The sequence below is a fragment of the Solea senegalensis genome, linkage group LG5, assembly GCF_019176455.1.
Source record: "Solea senegalensis isolate Sse05_10M linkage group LG5, IFAPA_SoseM_1, whole genome shotgun sequence".
Taxonomy (NCBI): Eukaryota; Metazoa; Chordata; class Actinopteri; order Pleuronectiformes; family Soleidae; genus Solea; species Solea senegalensis.
Genome location: NC_058025.1, coordinates 23583308 through 23607299, shown reverse-complemented (window position 1 = coordinate 23607299; position 23992 = coordinate 23583308). Strand labels below are relative to the sequence as shown.

At 40.9% G+C, this 23992-nt stretch overlaps 1 protein-coding gene across 11 annotated transcripts in view; it reads left to right on the top strand.

Annotated features, from left to right (window-relative positions):
* Window positions 1-23992, top strand: part of arvcfb (ARVCF delta catenin family member b) — a 154163-nt gene that overhangs the window by 20045 nt on the left and 110126 nt on the right. For 4 of the 11 annotated variants that reach the window (XM_044025405.1, XM_044025404.1, XM_044025411.1 and 1 more), the window contains exons 1-3: window positions 13341-13577; window positions 15810-15913; window positions 22032-22240. In XM_044025405.1, the coding sequence (XP_043881340.1) occupies window positions 13567-13577; window positions 15810-15913; window positions 22032-22240 (324 nt within the window). In that variant the 5' untranslated portion in view covers window positions 13341-13566. Of the gene's footprint in view, window positions 1-2796; window positions 3061-13332; window positions 13578-15809; window positions 15914-20701; window positions 20760-22031; window positions 22241-23992 lie in introns of those variants that run through there. The other 7 variants (XM_044025403.1, XM_044025407.1, XM_044025408.1 and 4 more) reach the window with 6 other exon arrangements.

The following is a 23992-nucleotide window of genomic DNA, read 5'->3' as shown; positions in this document are numbered from 1 at the left end:
CCAAGTCCGGCCTCACGGAGGCGGGACTCCCCCCAAACCGTTTTTTTTTTTTAATCTTAATTTAAGTTTATAATCACAAATGGCAAATGAGACAACACTCTTTCACACTATCTCTATTCAAGGTAACTGTTTCGATCCACTGTTGAGATTACAGAGCTTCCCAGATGAGGCAACAACAGTTTACACACTCGCTCGAATCACCTACGTCCTCTCCTTCAACTCTCAGAAGAACTAACGGCAGTTTCTTCACAGAAGGCATGATTGTTGTGATCCTGTCCTTGATCCGGAGAAGGTTTCACTTAACAAAACATGCATGTGCAAAGGATTGTGGGTATGCAACACAGTCATCCTTGTCAATCCTCCGTGGGAAGGACTCAGTCCTTCACGAACTCTGATGCACGCTGCACAGTGGGACAGTCCCGAGGCTGGGGTTTGATGATGCAACATCTTTGAAATTCAGCCTTTTCGACGGATCCCCTCTTTGCTTTGTGTCACTGCAGCAGACGAGTGCAAAAAAAAGGCAAAAATCACAACCCGGAATATTAGAAAATTGATGAAGTTTGACATTTTCGTATATCAAACAAACCCAGATGGATCCAGGTCTACTTAACTGAGATGAACTTACTGGGCTTGATTCTGGCCGTTTGAGTCTCTAACAGATCTGTGCCACAGGTGCACCCATGGTAAATAATACACAACTCCTTATATGGACATCCTGGGGTGTGTGTGTGTGTGTAATTTTACATTGCATAGTGATATAAAGTAGCAATAATATTGTGCAGGAGTCAAAAATTTAGACCGTCTTTCTTTTCTTTTTGTTCCTAAAAACGAGCCGAGTGAACTTGAACTGTGACGTATTTCCATATTTCACAAATTAAATTTTAAACATTTTGAGTACTTTTTGCGCAGGTGTGTTTATATAGTTGGTAAAAAATTAGATTGCCTAGGTTGTGCTGACAAAAAAAGGATATAAGACACTCTGTATTGCACATTCAAATAGCCTCTGTATATACTGTACGTTTTAACATAGTAATGGAAAAAAGCAGCTGAAATTCTCTGTGTTCTAAGAGTGAAGTTGTCCTTGTGCCCACTCACCAAACTTAAATAGAGCAAAGACAGAGTTTCTGGTGCAGAATAAGCTGTCAAATTAATTTTGAATCTTATTTTATGGTAAAAAAAAAAAAAAAGTTCCATGGGCCTTATTCAGGTCGCCAGAGAAAATCAATGCATATCCAGATTTAATCCAGTTTTATTTTAAAAGTCTGGACAGAAAAAAAGAAAGGAAAGGGAAAGAAAAGGAATCTGTTTTTTGATTCAAACCAAATTTGGAGGTGATTCAAATTAGATTTCCACAGATGAGTTTTAGTCCGTGCACTCTACTCTCTGCTCAAATCAGATTTGAAACAGTGTGAGACACAACAATGACATCAAGTCTGAGCCGCTCACAAGAACATGCTAACATGCTAATATGCATATATTGTAGTCTCCTATCGTGGTCAAGGTAATTAGTGCGGTGGAGCGCTTCTGCGGTGCGACTTGTTCGGAAAGTAAAATGATGCACCTCCACTTTTCCCCCCAGCTGCATGTGTTTTGTACGCCTACATCCAAGGTAACCAAGGCAACCCATGCAGATCGGCTGGTAATGTCTATATAAACAAATCTGATTTGTTTTAACACTGTTGCAGTGGATGCAAATTATACACTGTATTGACGCCCTTCTCATCTTTCATGGCAGTCTGTGATATATATATTACCTCTGTGTGTGATTAATGACTTTAATTAGGTGTTCAGATCTTTTTCTTTCTTTTTTTTACCTCGGTGAGGTCCGTGCCCACCTCCATAACACTTTGCTTTTCTCTAAGATCTATAATTCAGCTCAAAAAACTGGCTGCCTTCCTCCCCACGCCGTAGCCACAGAAGCACTGTTTAATCACGCGGATAGTGCTGAGAGATTCTTCCAGGCTTTTAAAAGATTAAGAGAACATTATCTGAGGGGAGAAACTGGTCGACGGGTTTTAAATACACACTGGATTTCTCTGCTCTTATGCTCTTTTTATTTTTGGTAATTTCCCCATTGCCTTTATTCATCCAGGAAATGGCTTTACGAAAGGTTATTCTTTTAACTCGCGAGAGCTTTCTCCGCAGTGATATATTCACACACGTACACACACTTTTTTATTATTAGAAAAAAAAAAATATCACATTTAGTATCAGAGGGAGAGAGAAGGGTGATTCTGAGTATTTTAGAGTACTTTGTTTGCAGAAAACTATCCAGAATGGATCCAGTGAGAGGAAGATCTCTGGGCAAATATGCCTTGTTGAGGCCAGAGGTCAAAGGAGAATAAGCAGATTATATAGAAAAGGCAACAGTAACACAAATAACCACTTGTTACAACCAACCGTGCTCTCTGAAGACCACACCAGGTGCCACATCGGACCCTTTTTATCAGGTGTCCAGGCTCCTCTGTACCCAATAAAGTGACCAGTGAACGCAGCACAGACTGATAAACCACCATTTTTTTCTGGTCATGTTGTTTTTTATTAACAGCTGTTAAATTTTCTATTTACCTCTGTCAGTGCTCAAGGTCACTCTAGGTCTTTTCTGTCAATGTCAGCCTCTCTCTTTCTTTCTTTCTTTCTTTCTCTCTCTGCCTGGGAGTTATTTTTGCCTCTCGATCTCTCCCCGCTTGTTTGTCACTGCTGATGCATGTTTGTCACATGACGCCTTGCTTTTGTATCCAGTGTGATAAAGCTGCACACACCAGCAAGAGAGCACAACAAAAGGAAGGATGCAAATCTCTACAAAGGGCATTTTTATTTTCTTTTATAAAGAAAATGGCCTGTAGCAGAGCTGCACTCGAGAACCGTGTAGTAATTCTTTCCAGAATAGTAAATTATTCATTTGGGTAAACAGGGATTTAATCGCCTCCCCATGTGCAAAGACCTGACATTTGATGTTAAATTATAGCAATAAAACTCTGGGCAACACTACAGTGCATCTCACTGCCAAGCTGGCATAGACTGTGGGATCTGTTCGATTAAAATGTGGACTAAATAGAGGTAAGCCAACATCGACGTACTGACCTCACAAGTGAGGAGCATATAGTACAGGATTTTATTTAATCTTCTTAAAGGTAAAATTTGAAGTGTGTGATGTGTGACTGTTTGAACATTGTCAACACCGGCTTTGCAGAGGCTGCCACTGTCTCCTAGAACGAGCGTGGGACGTGGAGCCAGTGGGGGAAAAACAAGGAAAAACTCATTTTTGCAACTTAACAAAAGGCTCCACTAATTACATCGACACCTGCTTAACAGTAACAATATCTTAAGAATATGTTTGCCACTTTTTCTCGTCATTAACTCTTAGAACACAGAGCATTTTGGCGGCTGTTTTCCATTATTATGTTAAAATGTACAGTATATACAGAGGCTATTAGAATATAGAAATATCACCAATTATACAAACGCACCTCAGCAAAAATTACTCAAAATGTTTAAAATTTGATTGAATTTGCGAAATTTGGAAACACGAGGGAACGTACGGTACCCTAAACTCAGAGCGTTCTCATAGATAACAGCACATTTGGTGTAGAGCTGTGCTAAAAAGCAAATGGTCATTTTAAAACATAAACATAACCTTAAGTACAGCGTGGAAAATAAAACCCATGGGCAAGAGTGTCCGCCGAGCTCCGGTCCTGTATCTGACATCAGGCAATTCCATCGTTCAACACTGTGCAACCAAAACAAAGCCATTTTGGCAGGAAGCCGTGCTGACATTTATAACCGCAGCATATACCAGGCAGTGTGCCAGGCAACTTGTCTTGAAAAAATGAAGATGGTGGACAGCTGTTTTGCGGCAGAATACTGAAACAGCCGCACCAAAGATCCCGAGAGACGGCAGAGTTGTATCACTGCCATAGAAAGTGCTCAAAGTGAGTGTAGAAGATGGAGCAGTGGGAGCCCACAGGCAACAGATTCCACCTTTAGAATAATCACTTCATTTCAGGTGCAGAATCCAATGTCTGCTGATGTCTTGTTTTATTTTGCATGCTTTTATAGCGATGTATTTTATAAGCGTTCTCCAGAGTAGTATTATAGGGAAAGTTTATCAGAAAGTAGAACTTGTCGGGATACTGCAGGTCTGCAATAATGTCCGCTCCACCTGTTTCCATTGTGGTGAAAAGCACCCGGGGGCATTATCAGGGTCAGAAAATATTCTGCCTGTCATCTTCTGCGGTATGCTGCTCCATTTCCATGGATCAACAGTGGGCTGTGAAATCTGACAGCTGAAAAACTGGCACTTGCACTTTTCTTTGTTTACATTACATTACGATACGATACAATACAATATGTTATGATACGATACGATACAATATGTTATGATACAATAATACGATACGATACAATATGATAGGATACGATACGATACAATATGATACGATGATAATATGATACGATATATGCGATACGATATGATACGATGCGATACAATATGATACGATGCAATATGATACGATACAATATGATACGATACGATATGATATGATACGATATGATACGATACAATACAATACAATACGATACGATACAATATGATATGATACGATACAATATGATACGATACGATACAATATGATACAATACGATACAATACAATATGATACAATACAATATGATACGATACGATACTATACAATACAATACAATATGATATGATACGATTCAATACAATACAATATGATACGATACGATACAATACATTACAATACGATACGATACGATACGATACGATACGATACAATACGATACAATACATTACAATACAATACAATACAATATGATATGATACAATAAGATATGATACGATACAAACTTTACTTATCAGTTTTCACTTGAAATTAATTTTGCAGTTCATAGGACGCTCCGTTACAAAATACTAATACAAAATAAAACATTCCAATTTCCTGCCACTATGGCATTGTAAACAAACTGAATCATGTGAAATGCGGCATTCTTAGGTCGTTTTCATTCCTAATAGTCTTCGTTAGACTCGGTACGATTGGGGACTCGGTTCAATTGGTGGCAGCCGGTCCGACTTTGCAGTAATGGGCTCAGCCATTGCCCTGCGTTGTAGTCCGCTTCCTGTGTTTGGTTCACTTTAAGCGAACCAAGACCTACTTTTTAAGGTGGACCAGAGTTTGCTTCTTTGGTGTGGATCAGAGTTCGGTTGCGCATTCACACCTCCCCAAACGAACCGGACCTTCCGAGCAAACGGACTAGGATTGGATTTAGTAGCTGTGAATGCAGCCTCAGTGAAGTCAAACCTGATGAAAAAAGAAAAAAGAAAACTATTCCTTTCCGTGTAAGCTCATGATGTTGACTGTGAAACATGCCCAGCGTGTAGTAACTCACCGCATGCAAAGAAAGGATCAATCCCTTTCATTTTTGCAAAACCAACATCACCTTTGTTTGACAGCGCTGACATTTGGATCCAGCTGAATCGAGGTTAGATTGATTTGGGCCATGACTTGGCAAACACAGTCAAAGGTAAGAGGGGAGTAGATGCAAGAGACCTTTTTTTTTGGTCAATAATGAAAGAGTAACGCAGAGCAGGACTGTGCTGAGGAGTGTGGAGTGATGGATTGAGTTTCTTGGTCCTGCAGAGTGACAGCGTAGAGACAGTGTGTTACCCGTCTGTCAGCCTCACTCTCTCCTTGGCTTCTTACTCCCTGCCACTGCATCGGCCTGCACATTGTGAAGGAATATTGATACAATATAAATGACAGAAGATTTCAGCTCCACTTCCATCGCCTCTTCAAACTGCTGCCATTTCACAGAGGCTGCGACGGTCACAGCGGCAGCGAGGCAGGCTGAAGTGCGGCTGAACAATATGAATATTTTATTTCTCATCAATCTCATTCTCTTCAAACAGAAGAGCTCCATCGACTACAAAAGGTGCTTTACATCCTGTTTCCAGTTTATGCTATTAACACCACTTCTGCTCTGCTTTCTACTCCGTCAAGTGCACCCGAGAACAAGTTATTAGGTGCTTTTCATGAATATCTAAAAGAGGTGTCGCGAAAAACCTTCAAAGCCTTTTTCCAGAAAAGATGGGACGGGTTCTCAAAATGGAATTAAAAACAAAAATCAGTCGTTTGTTTGCCTTTATTTAAGAGATAAAAGCAAAAGAGAAAAACTCTTGCAGACTTTTTTTGCTGACAGAAAAAGAATGTGATGGCTGCAACAGACTCTCACAAAAAAAGTTTTGCCACAGACATGAAGTGGTTATAAAAGTAAAGCTGGAAGTGCTGGAAGGTTGCACAGTTAGCAGGTTAAATGGTTACTGGTGGAAACTGAAGCATCAACCAATCATCACAACATACATTATCTCAAAGCTCTGTACATAGACAACATCATTGAGAGCAGAGAAACCTCTAAACCTCTGCCTAGACAGGTTGGGGTGAAAGGAAAAATGGGGGAGTAGAAACACAAGAGAGAGACCAGGAGCAGAAATACAAGTATCAAGTTATATGAGTGAGAGACAAAACTCCCAGACTGTATATTGAGTTACATTTTAGCTCCAGCTACCACAATAATGAGTAATAAAAATCCTATAGTCCAGGGGCCACTTTCGTGCACATGGTGAGATGAGATGTCTGATACCGAGAACAACGTACAAGTACAATGACTGTGATATGATAGTGATTAAATCCTCTTATATGCGTTTCCCCCAAGTGTTATACTACCCCTTTAATCTAGACTTTGAAACCTACAGTTTCCTTGTAATGATATTGTTTTACAATGATGTACAAAAGCAGAATGAGCCATTCCGTTCTGTGCGATAACTCATATCGTCTCTGACGTGTCAATGTCCAACAACACTGAAGCGTTGCGGTGGAAAAAATCCTTGAAAATGAAACTGTGCAAGTAAAAAGGAAAAGAAAAGTCAGAGCCTTTGCAGAGGTACAGTCCACTTGGGAATCTCATGAGGAGTCTTTTGTTTTTTTTAGAAAAGGCTTGCGTTACCTGTGGAATTATACATGACTAAAAAAAAGGGACAAGGGCCTCTTGTGAGATGCTGTGGCCGTTACCTTGGTATGTTCTTCTCGTCTCCAGTGGCCACTTTCAGCCCAGTTGAAGCACCGTTCAGTGCACAGTTCAGGAAACTGGGCCTCATACACTTGCTTCTAAAAATAGTAGCTTTATTTTATTTCACTTGAAAAGTGGTTTTAGACGCGACACACACACACACACACACACACACACACACACACACACACGAGTGACTAGTGACTTGTAAAGGAGTTGTTTTCAGTGTAACTGAATCATTAGAATGAGTTCATTAAAACTATTTATAACCACATCAGTATTTCCTCCATGACCTGAGCACAGACACTGGACTGAAATACAGCGGCAGGGTCTGCGATCGTAGGCTTTCAGCAGCGCTGTTGCTAAATACACCAGACTCCTCTGTTAAATATTGAGATTTTAGACATTTCCCTGGTAATTGTTGGAGATTAACCAACATATTTAGGATTCTTATGTCTTTTTAACTCATCTACAGATCGGCCTGATTCTTGTGACTCTTCCTGTGAAAGCACTCTGGCATTGTATCGCTGGTGGAAACGCAAAATAACCGTACCGTGGCGTGGCGTGGTGAGGTTAAGCAGTTAGTAGTGATAAATGCTTCTTGGCCCCGCCCACCCCCTGTGCTGCTGCTACATACACAGAATAAGAAGAATAACAAAAGTTACGCAGTGTATCTTTATGGCTAACCTTTCATGAGCAGCTGTGTTGTTGTTGTTTTAACTGCAATTAGATTTAGGATTGTCAACAATTATCAGTCAGTTGTTCTCCTGGAGTTTTTACCCGCCCGCTCCCGCTAACAATATATCCTTTTTAATTGCACAGTAATCGGCCTAAACACAGTGTTTATTGTTGTGTAATGAGCTGCGACTCATTGTGAGGGAAAAACAAGAATAGGAAGCGCCTCAGTCACTTTTCATTCACAGTTTGTCGCAGGCGCTCACAGTTCTGTGCTATTTAGAACAAACCTTCAGTCGATTGACAGTGTCTTTTGTCCGTCTTCCATCGGTTTGTCCTCCACGTGACACTGTGTGTCTCTTTTAAACAAACATTAATAACTTCAAGTCTTTGTATATACAGCGATATTATTCCTTATCTGTCAGAGTCTGTTGAGGGAAGTCGCCGCAAACGAAATGCTTTTTTTTTGACAGCGGAATTGATTTTTGTGTTTACGTTACGATGACAGGGCACTTTTTGTTTACAGTTATGAGACAGTGACTGACCCGCTGTGGCAGTGGTTCTCCTCAAAAGTACTCCAAGCGGAGGCAGCTGATAATAATGTCCCAAAGCGATTATTAAAAAAGAAAGAAAGAATAACTTCTTTCATGTTTGACATCTCACAGTACTCACACCCTGTCCTTTCTACCTCCCCTTTCCTACTCACTTCCAGATAGATAGATAGATAGATAGATAGAGGGATGGATAGATAGATAGATAGATAGATAGATAGATAGATAGATAGATAGATAGATAGATAGATAGATAGATAGATAGATAGATAGATAGATAGATAGATAGATAGATAGATAGATAGATAGATAGATAGATAGAGGGATGGATAGATAGATAGATAGATAGAGGGATAGATAGATAGATAGATAGATAGATAGATCGATAGATCAAATAGCCAACAGACTAAAGACATAACATAAATAATAATAAATAACCCTTATATAAAATAAACCCAATTAAAGACTAGAGGTTTGATTCACTTATGGACCAAAGAAAACGTTTTTATTATGAATGGAAATGCAAACGTTCAAAATTGCCAGCAGAGAAAACAATAATTACACTTCATTTTAACCATTAATTTACAAAGACGAAAACAAATACATTGTTTGGGACACAAACATTGAAAGAAAGAAAGAAAAAATGAATAGAACAGCATGAATTCTGAGATTAAAGTCAAAATTCTGAGATCAAAATCAGAATTCAGACTTTTTTCTCGGAATTCATTCTGGAATAGTAATAGGAATAATAATATATACGGTACAGAATAACTTAAAAGCACGTGCATAGAGCAGCTACAGCGTCATGACTGCACTCAGCTGACAAGTCTGTTTCAGTCGGTTCATCAGTAAATGCGAGACGAATGGAGTGGAGCAGCAAACTGAGATTGTTCAGGTGCTGAGAGATTCCTCAGTATGTCAGAAGTCTCATTATCCCTCTGCACCAACCCGGCCATGAGATAAGAGGCAGACAGGGAGTCAGAGCGGCCTGGAGTTAACTTCATACAGTATATGCTTCAGTAGACTCATAGACTCATATAAAGTGTGTCTACACTGAGAGAAAATATACATGTTTTACAGTTTATCAGCATTTAACAAATGATAGTTGTGTCCAATATTGGCTATTCATCCCCAAATCACCTATTTGTGAATCTTTTAATTTCTCTTTTACCAATTAGTCGGACTATTAGGGCCAAACTGAAGAGAAAAAAGAATAAAGTCGGAATATTATGAGAATAAAGTTGTAATATTAGGTGAGTGAAGTTGTAATATTTAAAAAAAATCATAATATTTTGAGAAAAAGTCAAATTTACAAGAATAAAGTCAAAAAAAGAATGAAGTCGTAATATTATGAGAATAAAGTTGTAATATTATGAGAATAAAGTTGAAATATTATGAGAATAAAGTTGTACTATTATGAGAATAAAGTTGAAATATTATGAGAATAAAGACGAAACATTATGAGAATAAAGTTGAAATATTATGCGAATAAAGCTGAATATTAGGAGAATAAATTTGAAATATTATGAGAATAAAGTCGATACATTATAAGAATAAAGTTTAAAAATATTAGGAGAATAAAGTCGTAATATTAGGAGAATAAAGTTGAAATATTAGGAGAATAAAGTCGAAATGTTATGAGAATAAAGTTGAAATATTAGGAGAATAAAGTCGAAATGTTATGAGAATAAAGTCGTAATATTAGGAGACTAAAGTCGTAATATTAGGAATATTATTACAACTTTATTCTCAAAAGGTAACAACTTTATTCTCGAAAGTTTATGAATTTCTTCTCATAATATTATGACTTAATGTTTTCTTCAGTTTGGCCCTAATACTCCGTTTAAATGAAAGTGCTATCAAAATAAATGATTTACTATGATTTGAATTCTGTGCTTACTTCCAGGCAGGTGCACATTACATAACGGTGACACTTTATCGTGATGGTTACGATGGAGGATAAAACAGCTGCTGCTGGGAGAGTTTTTGCAGAGTTGTGAAATGTAGAATTATAAACCAGCTGTGCTCCCGGTAATCTGTCACACTGATGGATCTGTTAGCTAATCTGGCCTGCCTGCGCTGTATTTCATCATTTCTCCTCAAACTGAAGCAACATGGTGTTTTCAGTTTCAATGCCTGTCAGGCTTTGCAAAACAGGCCTGTTGTTGTGTCAGGAATTCATTTTACCTATTGAGAGTGAACGTCTTCAGTCACGTTTTCATTTGTGTGCCTGCAGGTGTGACCCGAGGACAGTAAAATCACATTGCCCTCGACTTCCTAAGTGACTTTCCTCTCATCGCTCTTTATTAGGAAAAAGCAGGTGACCTTCAGCCTGCAACTTCTCAAGTTATCTTCGTTTTTATATAAAAAGAAATATCTCTCATTGAGTTTTTCAGCTCCAGTTGAACAATTTAACAAGCTAATGCTTCTCTACAGACGTTCTCCATCCGTTATGGTCTGTGTAGTCAAGGGCAGGATGTATGCACCACTGTGGTTTTCCTGCTGCTGGAGCTCGTCTTCTTCAAGGTTTCACAGTGTGCAGAGATGCTTTGCTGCATTACTTGCTTGTGACAAGTGGTCATTTGAGTTACTGTTGTCTTTTTAATCATCTCCAGTAAGTCCAGTCATTGTTCACGAATGGCACTTTCACATTATACGGTTACTGCTGCTTGACTCCACTCGGTTTAGTATCAGCTTTGTTGTTTTCCATCACGGGAAAACTGCCGTGACGTCTATACACAACACAAACACACAAACTAGTGACGTGCAAAGCAGTTATTTTCAGTGATACTACACAGTCACTGAAGTGAAAAATGGCTTTATCACAATAAACCAGTATTTATCCTCTGTTGATTGATGAGACCTTAGAAATTGACTTGCTAAATGTTAGATTAACGCATGTTTTCAGGGTTTTTAACCCTTGGTAATTTGCCGTGAGAATAATACACAACTCCTTATATGGTCATCCTGGGTTGTGTGTTTATAGGTCAAAAATGCATTGTTTTCGTCTTCTTATGTGTTGTTGAGACCAATTTCTCTTTTTGTTCATTCAAAAATGAGCCAAGTGAACTTTGAACGGTGACATATTTCACAAAGTCAATAAGATTTAAAACGTTTTGAGTAGTTTTTTGCTCAGGTGTGCTTATATAGTTGTGTTATAACCTCTGTATTTACTGTACGTTTAAACACAGTAATGGAAAAAAGCAGCCAAAATGCTCAGTGTTCCAAGAGTTAACTGATCTACAGTTCAGCGGTGTTCGTTTATGGCCGGCAGTCTGTTAACGTCACATTTAAGCATCAACTCAGCTCACTTGGGAACTCAGGAGTCTGTTTAGTGGGAGTTCAAAGCTTATTCAACAAAGACCAGTTGAACCTAATTATTTGGCCCAAGACTCACTGAAAATGCAGACTGCATTTAAAAAGATAAATGTGAGCTATTTCAGTGCGACACATACATAAAGCACCTGTGTAATTACTCAGTGATGGTGCTAACACTTGGTTACTGTCTGTAATAAAGAAGAAACCCCGGTGAAACATGAAAGAGAAGCTAAAACTGTGCTCAATCCAAAGAACAAACAAACCAGTCAATTTTTCCTCCCCTCCACCCTTAAGGCTTCTCAGTGAGTTTTGCTACTTTATTTTGGCAGCCCTATCTCCCTCTCTTTGCCAGTTTTCCTTTCTTTTTCATCATTCGCTCTGTATTTACATCTTGAGAGGCAGCGAGCTCCGGGGAGGCAGAATGATTTCTTCCTGCCTTAAATTAAACACGCGTTGTGTCAAGGTCAGCTCCTCAGGATGAGTCTTATAATGATGAAAAAGTTTGTCTGGACTTGTGATGGTGCTGTGTAATTTATTTTCTCCTCCTTTTTGCATGTGTAACGAGTTGCAACACACTGCTTTCAGCTGAGCAGATAAATTGAAATGCAGCAAAGTCCGAGGGGTTCAGTCTTGAAGGCTCGAATCCATCCATCCATCTGCATTTGTTTTTTTATTAGATTTTGTAATGTGGAGAAATAGGAGAGAAGATGAGGTGGAAGACCTCTTCTCCTCCCTGGCTTTAGTTGCTGACACATGTCCGGATATCCCGTTATTTGGATATGTGAGATACTTTCTGTGTGTTTCAGGTTCTCCGGTTGTCTCCCACGTGTCCAAAAACATGCAGAGGTTCAGTGGTCACTCTCGGTTTCCCATAGGTGTGAGTGTATTTGTCTCTGTCACCAGCGACCCTCATGTGGAGGATGAAAGGTCACGATGAAGTGGTGAAGTCAAATTGATGAGGAAATTTGTTCATAGTACCTTTTTTTTTTTATTAATATTTAAAGCTATTTTAAAGCTTTACAGCTTTTGCGCTGTAACCATTTTGCTAATCCCCTAGAAATTAGTAGAAAATTGCAAAACATTTTTTTTATTTTATGCAATTGAAAAACAGCATGTTTGGCTGATGACTGAGTTGTATAGGTGCTATTTGGACAATATAGGAGTAGTTTTATAGCCAGTTTATCCTGCTTTTAGTCACAAAATAGTGGACGATTGATTTCCATCCATTCCAACTATCAGCACCTTACCCAAAATTTGTAGAAAACCCTATTATAGAGCAGGGCAATATGGCCAGAAAGGAAATCAAATCAGTCTGTATTCAATCCTTATCAAGATGAAATGTGAGAATGTGAGTAAAATATTGAGTTTTGCTGCTGATTGAAAGTTGAACTAAATACTTTATTGTGGTTAAATACCCAAACTACACTCTGCTGAGTGTAAAAATAAATGAAAATACATTTAAATATACATTTACAAATACAAAAAATAAAAATGTCTATCGATTAAATCAAAAAGCCTAAATAGAGTTACGGAAGGTGGCGACAAACAGTGACGTCCCAATAACATCAAAGACCCTTGTGATGGCCTGTTGGGGATGAACCCACTCGCACAGCGTTTGTACGTATTTCATGCTTCCACTTACATTTTAATGGGCACACGCCACTTTTCCCGCATTTCATTGACACAGTTGCCCAACCAGCGGTCATGAGATGCACAGACAGACCCACACAGACAGTGGCTGCTGATGGACTGCAGTGTGCAGTGTGCAGAGGCCCCCCAGCAGCTGAGAGAAGGCCTTGATCAAGTGCAGCATTTCCCCTGAGAGTCAGCACCACAGTCAAGTCAGTCAGTCTGTCTGCATTAATTATTAATCACAGAACTACACTGGATCAGAGGGCGACTCGTCGTGATAGAATATGCAATCGTCTGCATAATGTACTGCAGGTGAGTTCCTGCAGTTATTATTATTATTATCATAAAATGAAGCAGCATCAGGGGGCAGTGTCTTTCTTTTCTGTGTTTACCCAGAGAAACACACAACATACAAGCATCTGCACAACAGCTATCTTTCAATGGTCTTATCATGCATGTTTATTCTTCACAACCGTCCAGTGAAGCATTTTGACCTCAAGCACCGGAGCAAACCAGTGCCAGGATTATGTCAGAAATATGCACTCCGGAATAATCTCTGTCTCGGTGCCATCCGTTGAGGGGAATCATCATCACTCATTCATTAATCGTACCTTCAATTTCCCACTTTGCAAAACTGGCTTGTTGTGCTGCTGCCAAGCCAGAAGTAATGGCCACTTACGCGGGCATTGCGTCATGTTAAGTCGAATATAATGCGTATTAATCAAAGCGATACTGTGAGGTGTGACAGTGTGTGTGTGTGTGTGTGTGTGTGTGTCGGGATCATTTCCATTCTGGAGAGATGCGAGGCCTCGTCCAGAATCCAGAGAGAGAGAGAGAGAGAAGGAGCGATAACTAATGCAGCCGGGCTCAGCTTCACCTTTGATGTTTGTACTAGAAATCCATGTTCAGAGTCTATCTGTCCTTGAAATGAACACACTCGTGAATCCCCGGAGAGGGAGATATATTCTAATCCCAGAGCCAAACCCCGAAGAAGAAAGTTGACTTTGTATCGATTTTAATTCCGACTCACTGCGGGAGTCTTCTTCTGAGCGTCGCTACTATAAACATCACATGGCTCCATGTCACACTGATGCAAATATGGCCTAGATTCAGATCTGCATCTGGAAGTACTTTTCATGTGCGGTGCTGCCTATACATAAAAGGTTAAACCAGCCGCTAATCTCGGTGATTTCAAGCATACATCTATGCAGTTTAAACTCATGAAAGGTCAGCAGGCAATGTTTGCCATTCCAGGTTTCAAACTGTGTTTAAAATGGGCCGAATATAAGTTGCAGATCTATGCCCTTATTAGTGGCTGCATGGACGCCAGCTAATATTTGGGATTAACTATTGCTTATATGTATATAATAATACTTCCCATAACAGTAAAAAGTTTGTTTTGTAACCATTACAAACCCATTAAAGCCTGAGGAAACGTATAAGAGTTTTGATCCCATCATCAATGACATCTTCAAGGCTGCACTCGATTCAACCGTTTTGCTACCGGGCTCTTGTTCCCTCATCCATCAAAAGGCAGCGTATCGCCTCTGGACAGGTTGGTGTGTTTGGTGAAGTGATTCATCCCGTGGTACCAAGCATCAAAACCAATTGCAGTATTCGATACCACTCTTTTTTTTCCTGTGTGCTGTCTATATTACGGCGGTAGTACAGTGTGAATACCAAAGTCAGGCTGGCACATTGGCTTGTTTAAGGTATCGAGCATGTGCTGCCTGCTTATTGAGAATCAGATATTGGCCAGACAGGCTTCTGCCTCACAGATGTAGTGAGGAATTGATTAGTACACTAGATCTTTATTTGTTTACTTCTGTAGCAGCTGGAATATCAGTACGACAAATTCTTGTGTGTAATTGCATACTTGGTTTTCTGAATATTTTCTGAAAAGTGAATCATTTTGGTTTGTGGACAAAACAAGACATTTGAGAACATCCTCAATTCCGAGTTTGACAAACACTGATCAACATTTTTTTTAAAGTTTTCTGACATTTCATGGACCAAAAGATTTCTCATCGTGAAAACACTCGACGGATTAATCGATCGAATTAATCGTTAGTTGCGGCTCTAATACATTTACTAGCTGGGTACGATCTGCATTGAATTTCAAAGGAACACAAACAGTAGCGGATCTGAATGGGAGCCCTGTGGCACGCCACTGTTTCACAGTGGAGCAGAAGTCTCAGGCTCGTGGCCTTCAGTCGTTTTCATGTGGCCCTCAATTTAAATGTTTTGTTATTTTGATATTTCTAGATTTATTTTGCTTCGGAAATACAGTTTTTTATTGTGAATTATATATGGTTTATTGTTAAAAAAAAAAAAAACTTTATTCTGAAAAATATCATGAGGGAATATCATGATATAATGTGGCCCCAAGGTCATTTGAGTTTAAGAGCATAAATAACCACAGCTGTGAACCTGCTCTGAATTGTACTGTATCTACTGCACTGAGACTGTATGCCATGAGAGTTCACCGTGTATTCTCAGTGGTTTGGCTGAATACAAATGTTTCCTTGTTTTTATAATCCACAGATCTCTCTCTGTGAACCGAACAGACGTGTTGACTCCAGCAGAGCTGCTCCTGTTCTATCTCCAGTCTACCCGTGGTCTGACTCTGACGCTCACCGACATCAAAGGTATCCTCGCCTCACTCTCCGCACCTCCAGCCTCCTCTAAACGCTTTGTTCAGCTCATCATTGCAGTAATTACATTTCTGCAACCCTGGCAGTTTTGTGGGGGGAGACGTAACTTTTGTAGTTATCTCTGCTGGAGGGAGATTCACTCCATTGTCATTGAGGAAACTTATATGATTCCTCCCCCCCCCTCGTTTAAGTTCAATGTGTTCAAGAGGTTTTCCTCAAGGGAATGTTCTCTCATTTCAATAATTCATGCAGGTAAATGTCAATTAAAATGTGAGTCTTACACAGGAACACGAGAGGACACTCGTCCAGTCTTTAAAAACAGACTCAACTTTGTAGGAAGTGAGAGTTTGAAGTCTTAATTGCAATTTGGACATCTTATATCCCACGATTGGGCCCAGATATTTTTCAGTGTTGAAATGAAATGCTTTATAAACACGCAGATACGCTTTTCTGACTTTAATCCCACGACTCTGATCCACGACCACCTTACTGTTGGCTGCTTTTGATGTAGGACTAGAAGCATGTTGTTCTAACTTCAAATGCAGTGTCTGGAATTTGGAATGAAAGATAAATTATTTAAAACCTATTTGCGAGGCACTCTACATGCCTTATAGCCTTGTGTGGCACATTTGTTTTGATAACATTTAATACTATAAGCCTTCGCAAACTATTCTGCGCTTTCAAAGAGAGTAACAGAGACAAGTATTTGCATTCAAATGATTTTTTTATGTCGCTTTTTATGTCGCTTCCCCATAGCAAGGCAGCTCACAGAAAAGTGATGAAATAAAGTATGAATGATAAACAGATGCTTTTCTTTCGCTCTCGCTGTGAAAGTGATCAGACAGACGCTCCGTGCTCTTTGCTAAGCTTTTGCTTATCCTGGAATCACTCAGTAATGCCCCTCTGAGCATTAACACTTAGTTAAATGTTACTGAAATTCACACCATCTGGAATCTTAAATTGGAGGGAGAATCGTTCTCTGTGACAGAGAGAGGTGTTTTGATTTAATGTTATTTAATGTATTCAAAAAGGAAATAGTTTTATTGTGTCCGATTGTCATGTCTATAGCATCTTATGATGAATAAGACCTTTGTTTTTCTACACAAACACAACTAATTCAAACTAACATCAAGTCACTCGTGCCGTGCCGTGCCGTGCCGAGGCAAGACTATAGGTGGCTGACTGTATTGTTTCCCAATCAAGAGCTCCAGCAGGTGGATTGATGTAAACCCACACCCACACGTACTCTCCACCCACTCATGCAAACACAGAAGCAGGAGCAGGTGTTCTTAAGTTCTCACAAGCTGCATCCTCGGATGGGCATCAGATGGATTTAGACAAGGAATTAATCTGCACTGCAATTACAGCCTCTGGAAAGGGGCAAATTGGTAAAGAGGGAGGAGGAGCGCCACCGCCACCCTCCTAGTCCCTAATCAGGTGAATGTTTCTAACTTAATAATGGGCACTGATGGTCACACTCAATTATCCTCATCTTTCACCTGCAAATCTGTTCCTCTTTCCTCATTATAACCCCCTATCCGTGCCCCTAAGGACATGCACCACATGCTGCCTCTGCTCTGGGTGACCTCCACGGGAGCTGTAGATCTCATCTGTGTCTTCTTTGATTCCTGGAGACAAAATTGAATAGACATTTTGGAGAATATGCAAATTGGGTTGGGTTGCGTCGACCGGTGTGAGAGGACTGATGCAACTCAAACGTCTCGGACGGAGAACGCACATCGAGTCGTCAGGGAAACTACAACACCATCTGCCTTTTTATAATTATGCAGTTATTTCATGATTACTTTAAAAAGGACAAAGCGTATTAATAGACGTGACACAGACAGAAGCTGCTGATTTAAGTCTATAGTCCCTTTGCAGGGGAGTTTTTCAAGATCATCCAGAAAGCACAACAGAAAATACGACGTGGCAATACACATAATACAGCAGTTCATACATAATTTATTAAAGAGCAGCACATAAAAGTGGCAGTAAAGAGCAGCAGCTGAGGGTCAGGTCGTTCTTACTGTTCTGCGTCAGCAGAGCGCCGCTTCACATGTCCTCATGTGCGTACACGAGGTTCAGCCGGTCAGTTCAGACTGAGGCGAGGGTCACCGTCAGTCTAGTGCACCACGCATGAATACTCAATCTCACTTTTCCATTCCGGCGGAGGCTATTATTCGCCGGGACTTCTTCTGTATTACCTTGTGCCCCGTTGCAAATGTGTGGGTCCCAGCGAACTTCTTCAAGTTTCCATGGTTACAGTCGTTTTGAGTCTCTCTTTCGACCAAAACAAGAGTGCGCCACCTACTGTAATGGAAAGTGTTGTGCTACAGTCCACAGAGACTTTGACTGGACGTGTAGTAATATGTCTATAGGTATAATGTCTCATAATACTCTCATACCAAAGGAATAAGGAGGAACAAAGATGAACTGTTGTGATTCCAGCTTGCTCCGGTCAGAGTCTGTGCGGAAACATTTCCATATACACACAGAATGACAATCGCATCTCGGCAGTGAGGGAAATTCGAAAAGGCTTTAGCTCAGCCAGATTCTCCTCACTTAAACACATTCAAAATCATTTTTTTGTTGTTGTGTCATATAATAATAAGACATTCACAGTATAATCTGAGAATAACGACAGTTCAATGCTTTCAAATTGACCACAGAGAGGAGTTACGACAGGGGCTCTTGTCACCGAAGGATTTGTACTAGCGGAGTCAGTCAGCCTTAATGAATACGACGGCAAGGATCTATTCCAGTGAGTGACCGCTGCATCTCATCGCGTGTGGATATATTTATTGCGGTGCCTATTTTTAGAGCATAGGCTTTTGTGCTGAAGGGCATTATCACTGCAAGACACTGCATCCAATCCACACATGGAATATGAGCCTGTTTACGCCTTTCCTATTGTAAAATTCATTGAAATCATGTCTTTGATGAGCTCTTCTCCACTCATAAACTTCCTACAACTTGACTTTTCCCGTGTACGTAATTGAAGATGGGGTTAAAGTTACAGACCTCCCCTCTGACCGAGGTCATTAGCACACATCTGCTCAACCAAAGCTTTAAAAAACTAGGGCTGTCACGGTGGCAGAGGGGAATTCTTCAGATGCCCCTCCCTGTGCATTCTGGGCTATTTTGAGTATGGGCCCAGAAGTCAGTGTTTAATGATAAGCTGTGGGGCGTCGCTGACATGCCTTCCATATTATTCCCTTTATGACTCAGGAAGCAAAGGCTACGCCCACCACCACCCCTATACCCAGTCCATCACCGAGTACGACCAGTTAACATGGCTGCTGTCAGTTATTTGAAGTAGTGGATAGATTTATTGTAAAGTGCAATTTCCCCAGCACTGTTTACATTCAAGTAATACATCAGGAGTGTCAAATGAGCATCTAGTCTGGTCAAGAGGGGGCCGGTCTAGAGGAAAAAAATGGTGCAAAAAACCCCAACTTTTTATTAGCGAGTGACCAATATGAGATATTCATTATGATATTAGAAAGTAAAAGTGCTTGTTTTGATATGAAACGATGTGTATTTCACAATAAAAACATAGAAATGAATAGAAAATGTAGCAAATAATGATGAGGATAACTGTATCTAAAACAGCTTAAATGTGATGTAATTTAATGTTGGCCGTAACGCAATGATTACAACCGGATGTCTTATTACTGTGATAAAAAAATATTGCTAAAAAATACATTTAATCTTATATTCTGTCTATATTCCTGTGTGGTGGGCGGGCCGCATGTAATCGATTGGACATGTGGCCCCCGGGGCCGCCAGTTTGACACCCCTACTACATGATCCCGGTAAATACACCCGTGATTAATGTTATCATTTACAGCAGGTAGACTTCAGTCACATGGATGTCAACTTTAACTTTATTGTTATGAAAAAAAACAACAGCAACAACAACAAAAACCAGAGCTGGAGTTAAGGAAGAGTCTTGTCAGAAGAGACTCCACTCCAAATAAATAAATCATCCGCACGCAGCCAACATCAAAGACGGATTGTGTGCCTCAAAGGGAATAAGGGCATTGCACTCACCAGTTCTTATAGTGAAGAATGAAGCTTGTTTTTAATGCACACACACACACACACACACACACACACAGTGTTTTTGTTTCATCTGCATTGATCGCTCCCCGCTGACTCGAAACCTCTTCTTGATTATCGCGCGTCTCGGTGGCAAGATCGGCTACAGCTTACTCCGATGTCTTTTATCATCCCTCTCTCTCAGACAGATAGGTGCGCTTTATTGATCCCAAACTCGGAAAACTCCTCCACGGTCCATAAGATGATGTCACAGCCTCGTGTATATGAAGACACAAAGCCTGCGCCGCAGCCGGGAAAACTTTTGGAACGATTTAACTGTTAAATAGAACAGAGATGGCAAGGATTGGCCCGTTTCTTGGCTTCGGGGGCGTTTTTGCACAATTTACTGAATTCACAATTTCTGTTTCGCATTAGGTTTGGAAAAATGAGATAATATTTCTTAAATAGCAAACTATGAATGTGGGGAGTCCGGGGCCCCGCGGTGGCTGCCCACTCTGCCCAAAGAGAAAAATAATACATTTATTTATTTATTTATTTGTAGGGAGAGTTGAAGAATGCCTGTCTAAAGTGTACGTTATTATTTTGACATAATGTTTTACCACTTAAATCTGTTTGTGTTACTTTTTAATTCCTCCTTAACCTTTTTTCTCTTGTCGTCCCCATGTTTTTCTTTCCCTTCTCTTCCAGCTCTCCGTGCTTCTCGCGGTCTCTTCCCTCTGCCTCGGTTAGAGTGGGGGATGTCTGTTTTCTAACACTTCTTGGCCCGCTTATCTACTCGGTCTGTATTGTGGTGGATTGATATTTCCAACCCCATTTGTTATTGTGCTGTCAGCCTTCTTGATATCATACCACCATTGGCTTGCAACTGTTATCTAGAAATCATGGTTGTTTATAGAGGACAGTGTCCGTGTGTGTGTGTGTGTGTGTGATACCAGGCCTGGGTGTCTGCGGGGAAGTTTGCATGTGTTGGATTTGTGCCTGCAACCACACTTGTCTGTCAGAATGCATTATTCTGTGCATGAATTTAACCGATGACGGTGCCCATTCCTCCGTGCTGGCTGTGACTGTTTGTTTGTAGGGACGCAAATCATTCGTCTCCACCTCTTGCCTCATGTGCACAAGCAAGAATCTTTGTTTTTGTCACCGTGTGCCGTGCTGTTTTGTTCACGGGCCGTGTTTTCGCCTCGCACTGAGTTAGAGCTGCGGTAACGTGATTGTTTTTATGACAAGAGAGAATGGAGCTCAAACGTCTGGGCGCTTCTCACATCCAGGCGTCCTCTGTGGGACAAATTTGACCTCGCTCCATCTGGGTGTTGACTCCAGAAACTAGTTTAAAGTGGTTTGATCATAGACTCTCGGCTGTCAGTCATTCACAGTGCTTGAAGTTGGCTCGTGCTCAGCACCAAAGGTTTTTCCTATTAGTTAGAGTACAGACACTTCCCTCAAGCTGCTGGTAGTCATGGAAAGTATGTTATAAAAATAAATATGCAATCATTTGTTGTGTCTGACTAAGTTAAAAAAAAAAGATTTCTGATTGTTTCAGCTTCTTAAATGGGAAGGTTCTCTTCATTTCGTTGCGCCATGAGACAAAGAAATCATTTTATGGACCAAACGATGACTCGATCAATTGAGGAAATAATCGACAGATTAATCGGTTACGGAAATAATCTTTAGTCGAAGCTCTAAATTGCCCACATTCACATAAATGCAACCATTTGCAAAGGAGCTTTGTAACATTTAGAAAAAAAAAGCATCTCTTATTCATGAATTATCTCTTTAAACATCATCAGTAAATCAGGAATCCTGAACTGAACTTGTTCAAAACATTCTGTGTTCTTAAATCAACAAAGAAATGTCAAAGTAAGTCTTTGAATTTGTAGAAATGTACATTTTAAAACATCAGCAATGCAAGAAAGTCATCAGAGTCCTATCTTGGCTCATGACTCAGCCTTGCTGATGCCGCACACCCACCTCCTTGGGTCAGGGGCACGTTAATGACATGGTGCCCCCCTCCTCCCCCTTCTCTTCCCTCCCTTTACCGCTTTGTAAGATCTGTACAACGTGGACATGGAGGACTATGACGTTCGCTCGGCCGCCAGCATCCTGGCCTCCGTGAAAGAGCAGGAGGCGCGCTTCGAGCAGCTGACCCGAGCCCTCGAGGAGGAGCGGCGCAACGTCACCGTGCAGCTAGAGCGCGCCAACCTGCCTCCCAACTCCACCGCCAGCCAACCACTAGCGTGGCAGCAGGTGGTGATGCAGGTAAATGACGACGCCAGCCAAAACACCCGCTGTGTTATTCAACCCGCAACCTGCACCATCAGCAAAGTGACATCCGCACCTCATCTGTTCCTCCCTTCCACTTGAGCAAGTTCATCCATCGTCATGTTTGGTCACAATCATTGCTTTTCATCACCGCCGGAACGCAATAATATCTCTGTTCATGTGGGACACTGTTGTGGACGCTGTGCAACACTCCTTCACCCCCCCTCCCTCGATGCCATTGCCTGTCATCCAATCCCATTTCCCTTTCTTTGATATTGTCTGGTGGTGCTGTTGATTGGTTGTGGCCCGTCTCTGGCCAAAGTATGTGTTTGGGGGGCTCCGTCAACTCTGTATGAGCAGGAAATGTGTGATGCAGAAATGAGACAGCTGTCACAACAACCCGCTGATCGACACATCTTCAAACTGTTTGCCGCTGAGAGGAAAAGAAAATGCAAAGGTTAACACTTCCTCTATTAGCAACTCCAAGGTCAGACATCATATCGTTTGGTTGATTCCTGCCTTTGAGGGGAACTCGGGGAAGGATTGTGTTTGTGCTGCACATCATCCGAAACCGTCTCGGACACATTTTTTAATAACGAGAATTTGAAAGCACAGTCTCGTAAACGCAGCACCTGCATCGCCGGGATAGATCACCTTTAATCACGGCAAAGTGGGCGCGCTCATGTTTTATTGATACAGAGAAACCTGAAGAGATGGAGCTGCTTTGGCTAAATTTGCCTGTGGTATTTATCTTGTGTCACTGTTCATTCTGTACAGGGCTCGCTGCCAATTTGGCCTCATGAAGAGAAAAATGAAGAGAGAGAGTGTGTGTAGTAGTCTGTGAGGACATTTTGACCATCATTAGGGCTGGTCTTTAAACTTTAAATTACTTTTTAAGGGTTAAGACCTCAAAAGGGTTCAGTTTAGGTTAGTGTTAGGGTAAGGGACGGGTGTACAAGAAAGACCCCACAACTTTAAAGGGCTTTTTCAGGGTTAGGGATGGTCAAGGTTAGGGTAAGGGGCTAGGAAATGCATTATGTCCATAGTGTGTCCTCACTAAGATATGAAGGAAGGTGTGTGTGTGCATTTCACATAATGAGGTGACATGAGAGAGGATTGCGTCAGGTCCCTCCCCCTCTATCTCATCTTTGCGTACAATGGCGGCTGCATGATGAATTAAAACGGAGCATGGATCAGTATCTTTCGGGGGGTTTCGACTCACAACCTCAGGTCCAGTGTACCCAGACTGATAAATCAGATGCACGCAGACAGCTAATGAGAGGGAGAAGTTATTGATCAATGTCCTGCCCTGCTGCAGAGAACTCACCTTTGAACACACTGTGTCTAATCGTCAGTCACTTTTCCCACCGTTTGAGATCGGCGTGGTTTATAATCACCGCTGCGCCGTAGCGAAGGGTCACTGAGATGTTTTTCTTGCGTCCAGAACAGTGAGGCACGGGCCCTGGACAGCAGCCAAACACCCCCGTAAATAACACGCTGGTGTTTTGACAGCGCTGTGTGGATTTAAGCCATCAGAGTCGTTTCCTCACTAAATTTAATGTCAATAAGATTTGTAGCCCGACGCCATGTCAGGGGTCGGTGACGAGACTTTTGGTGAATGTGACAATATTTACACACAATAAATATCTTGTATGGATTCCTGTGAAACGGTGCTACACACACAGTATGTGTGTTACCTTGTGTATGTCTTATACCACTGGAATGACTACGATGATGTTTTTAGGTTTA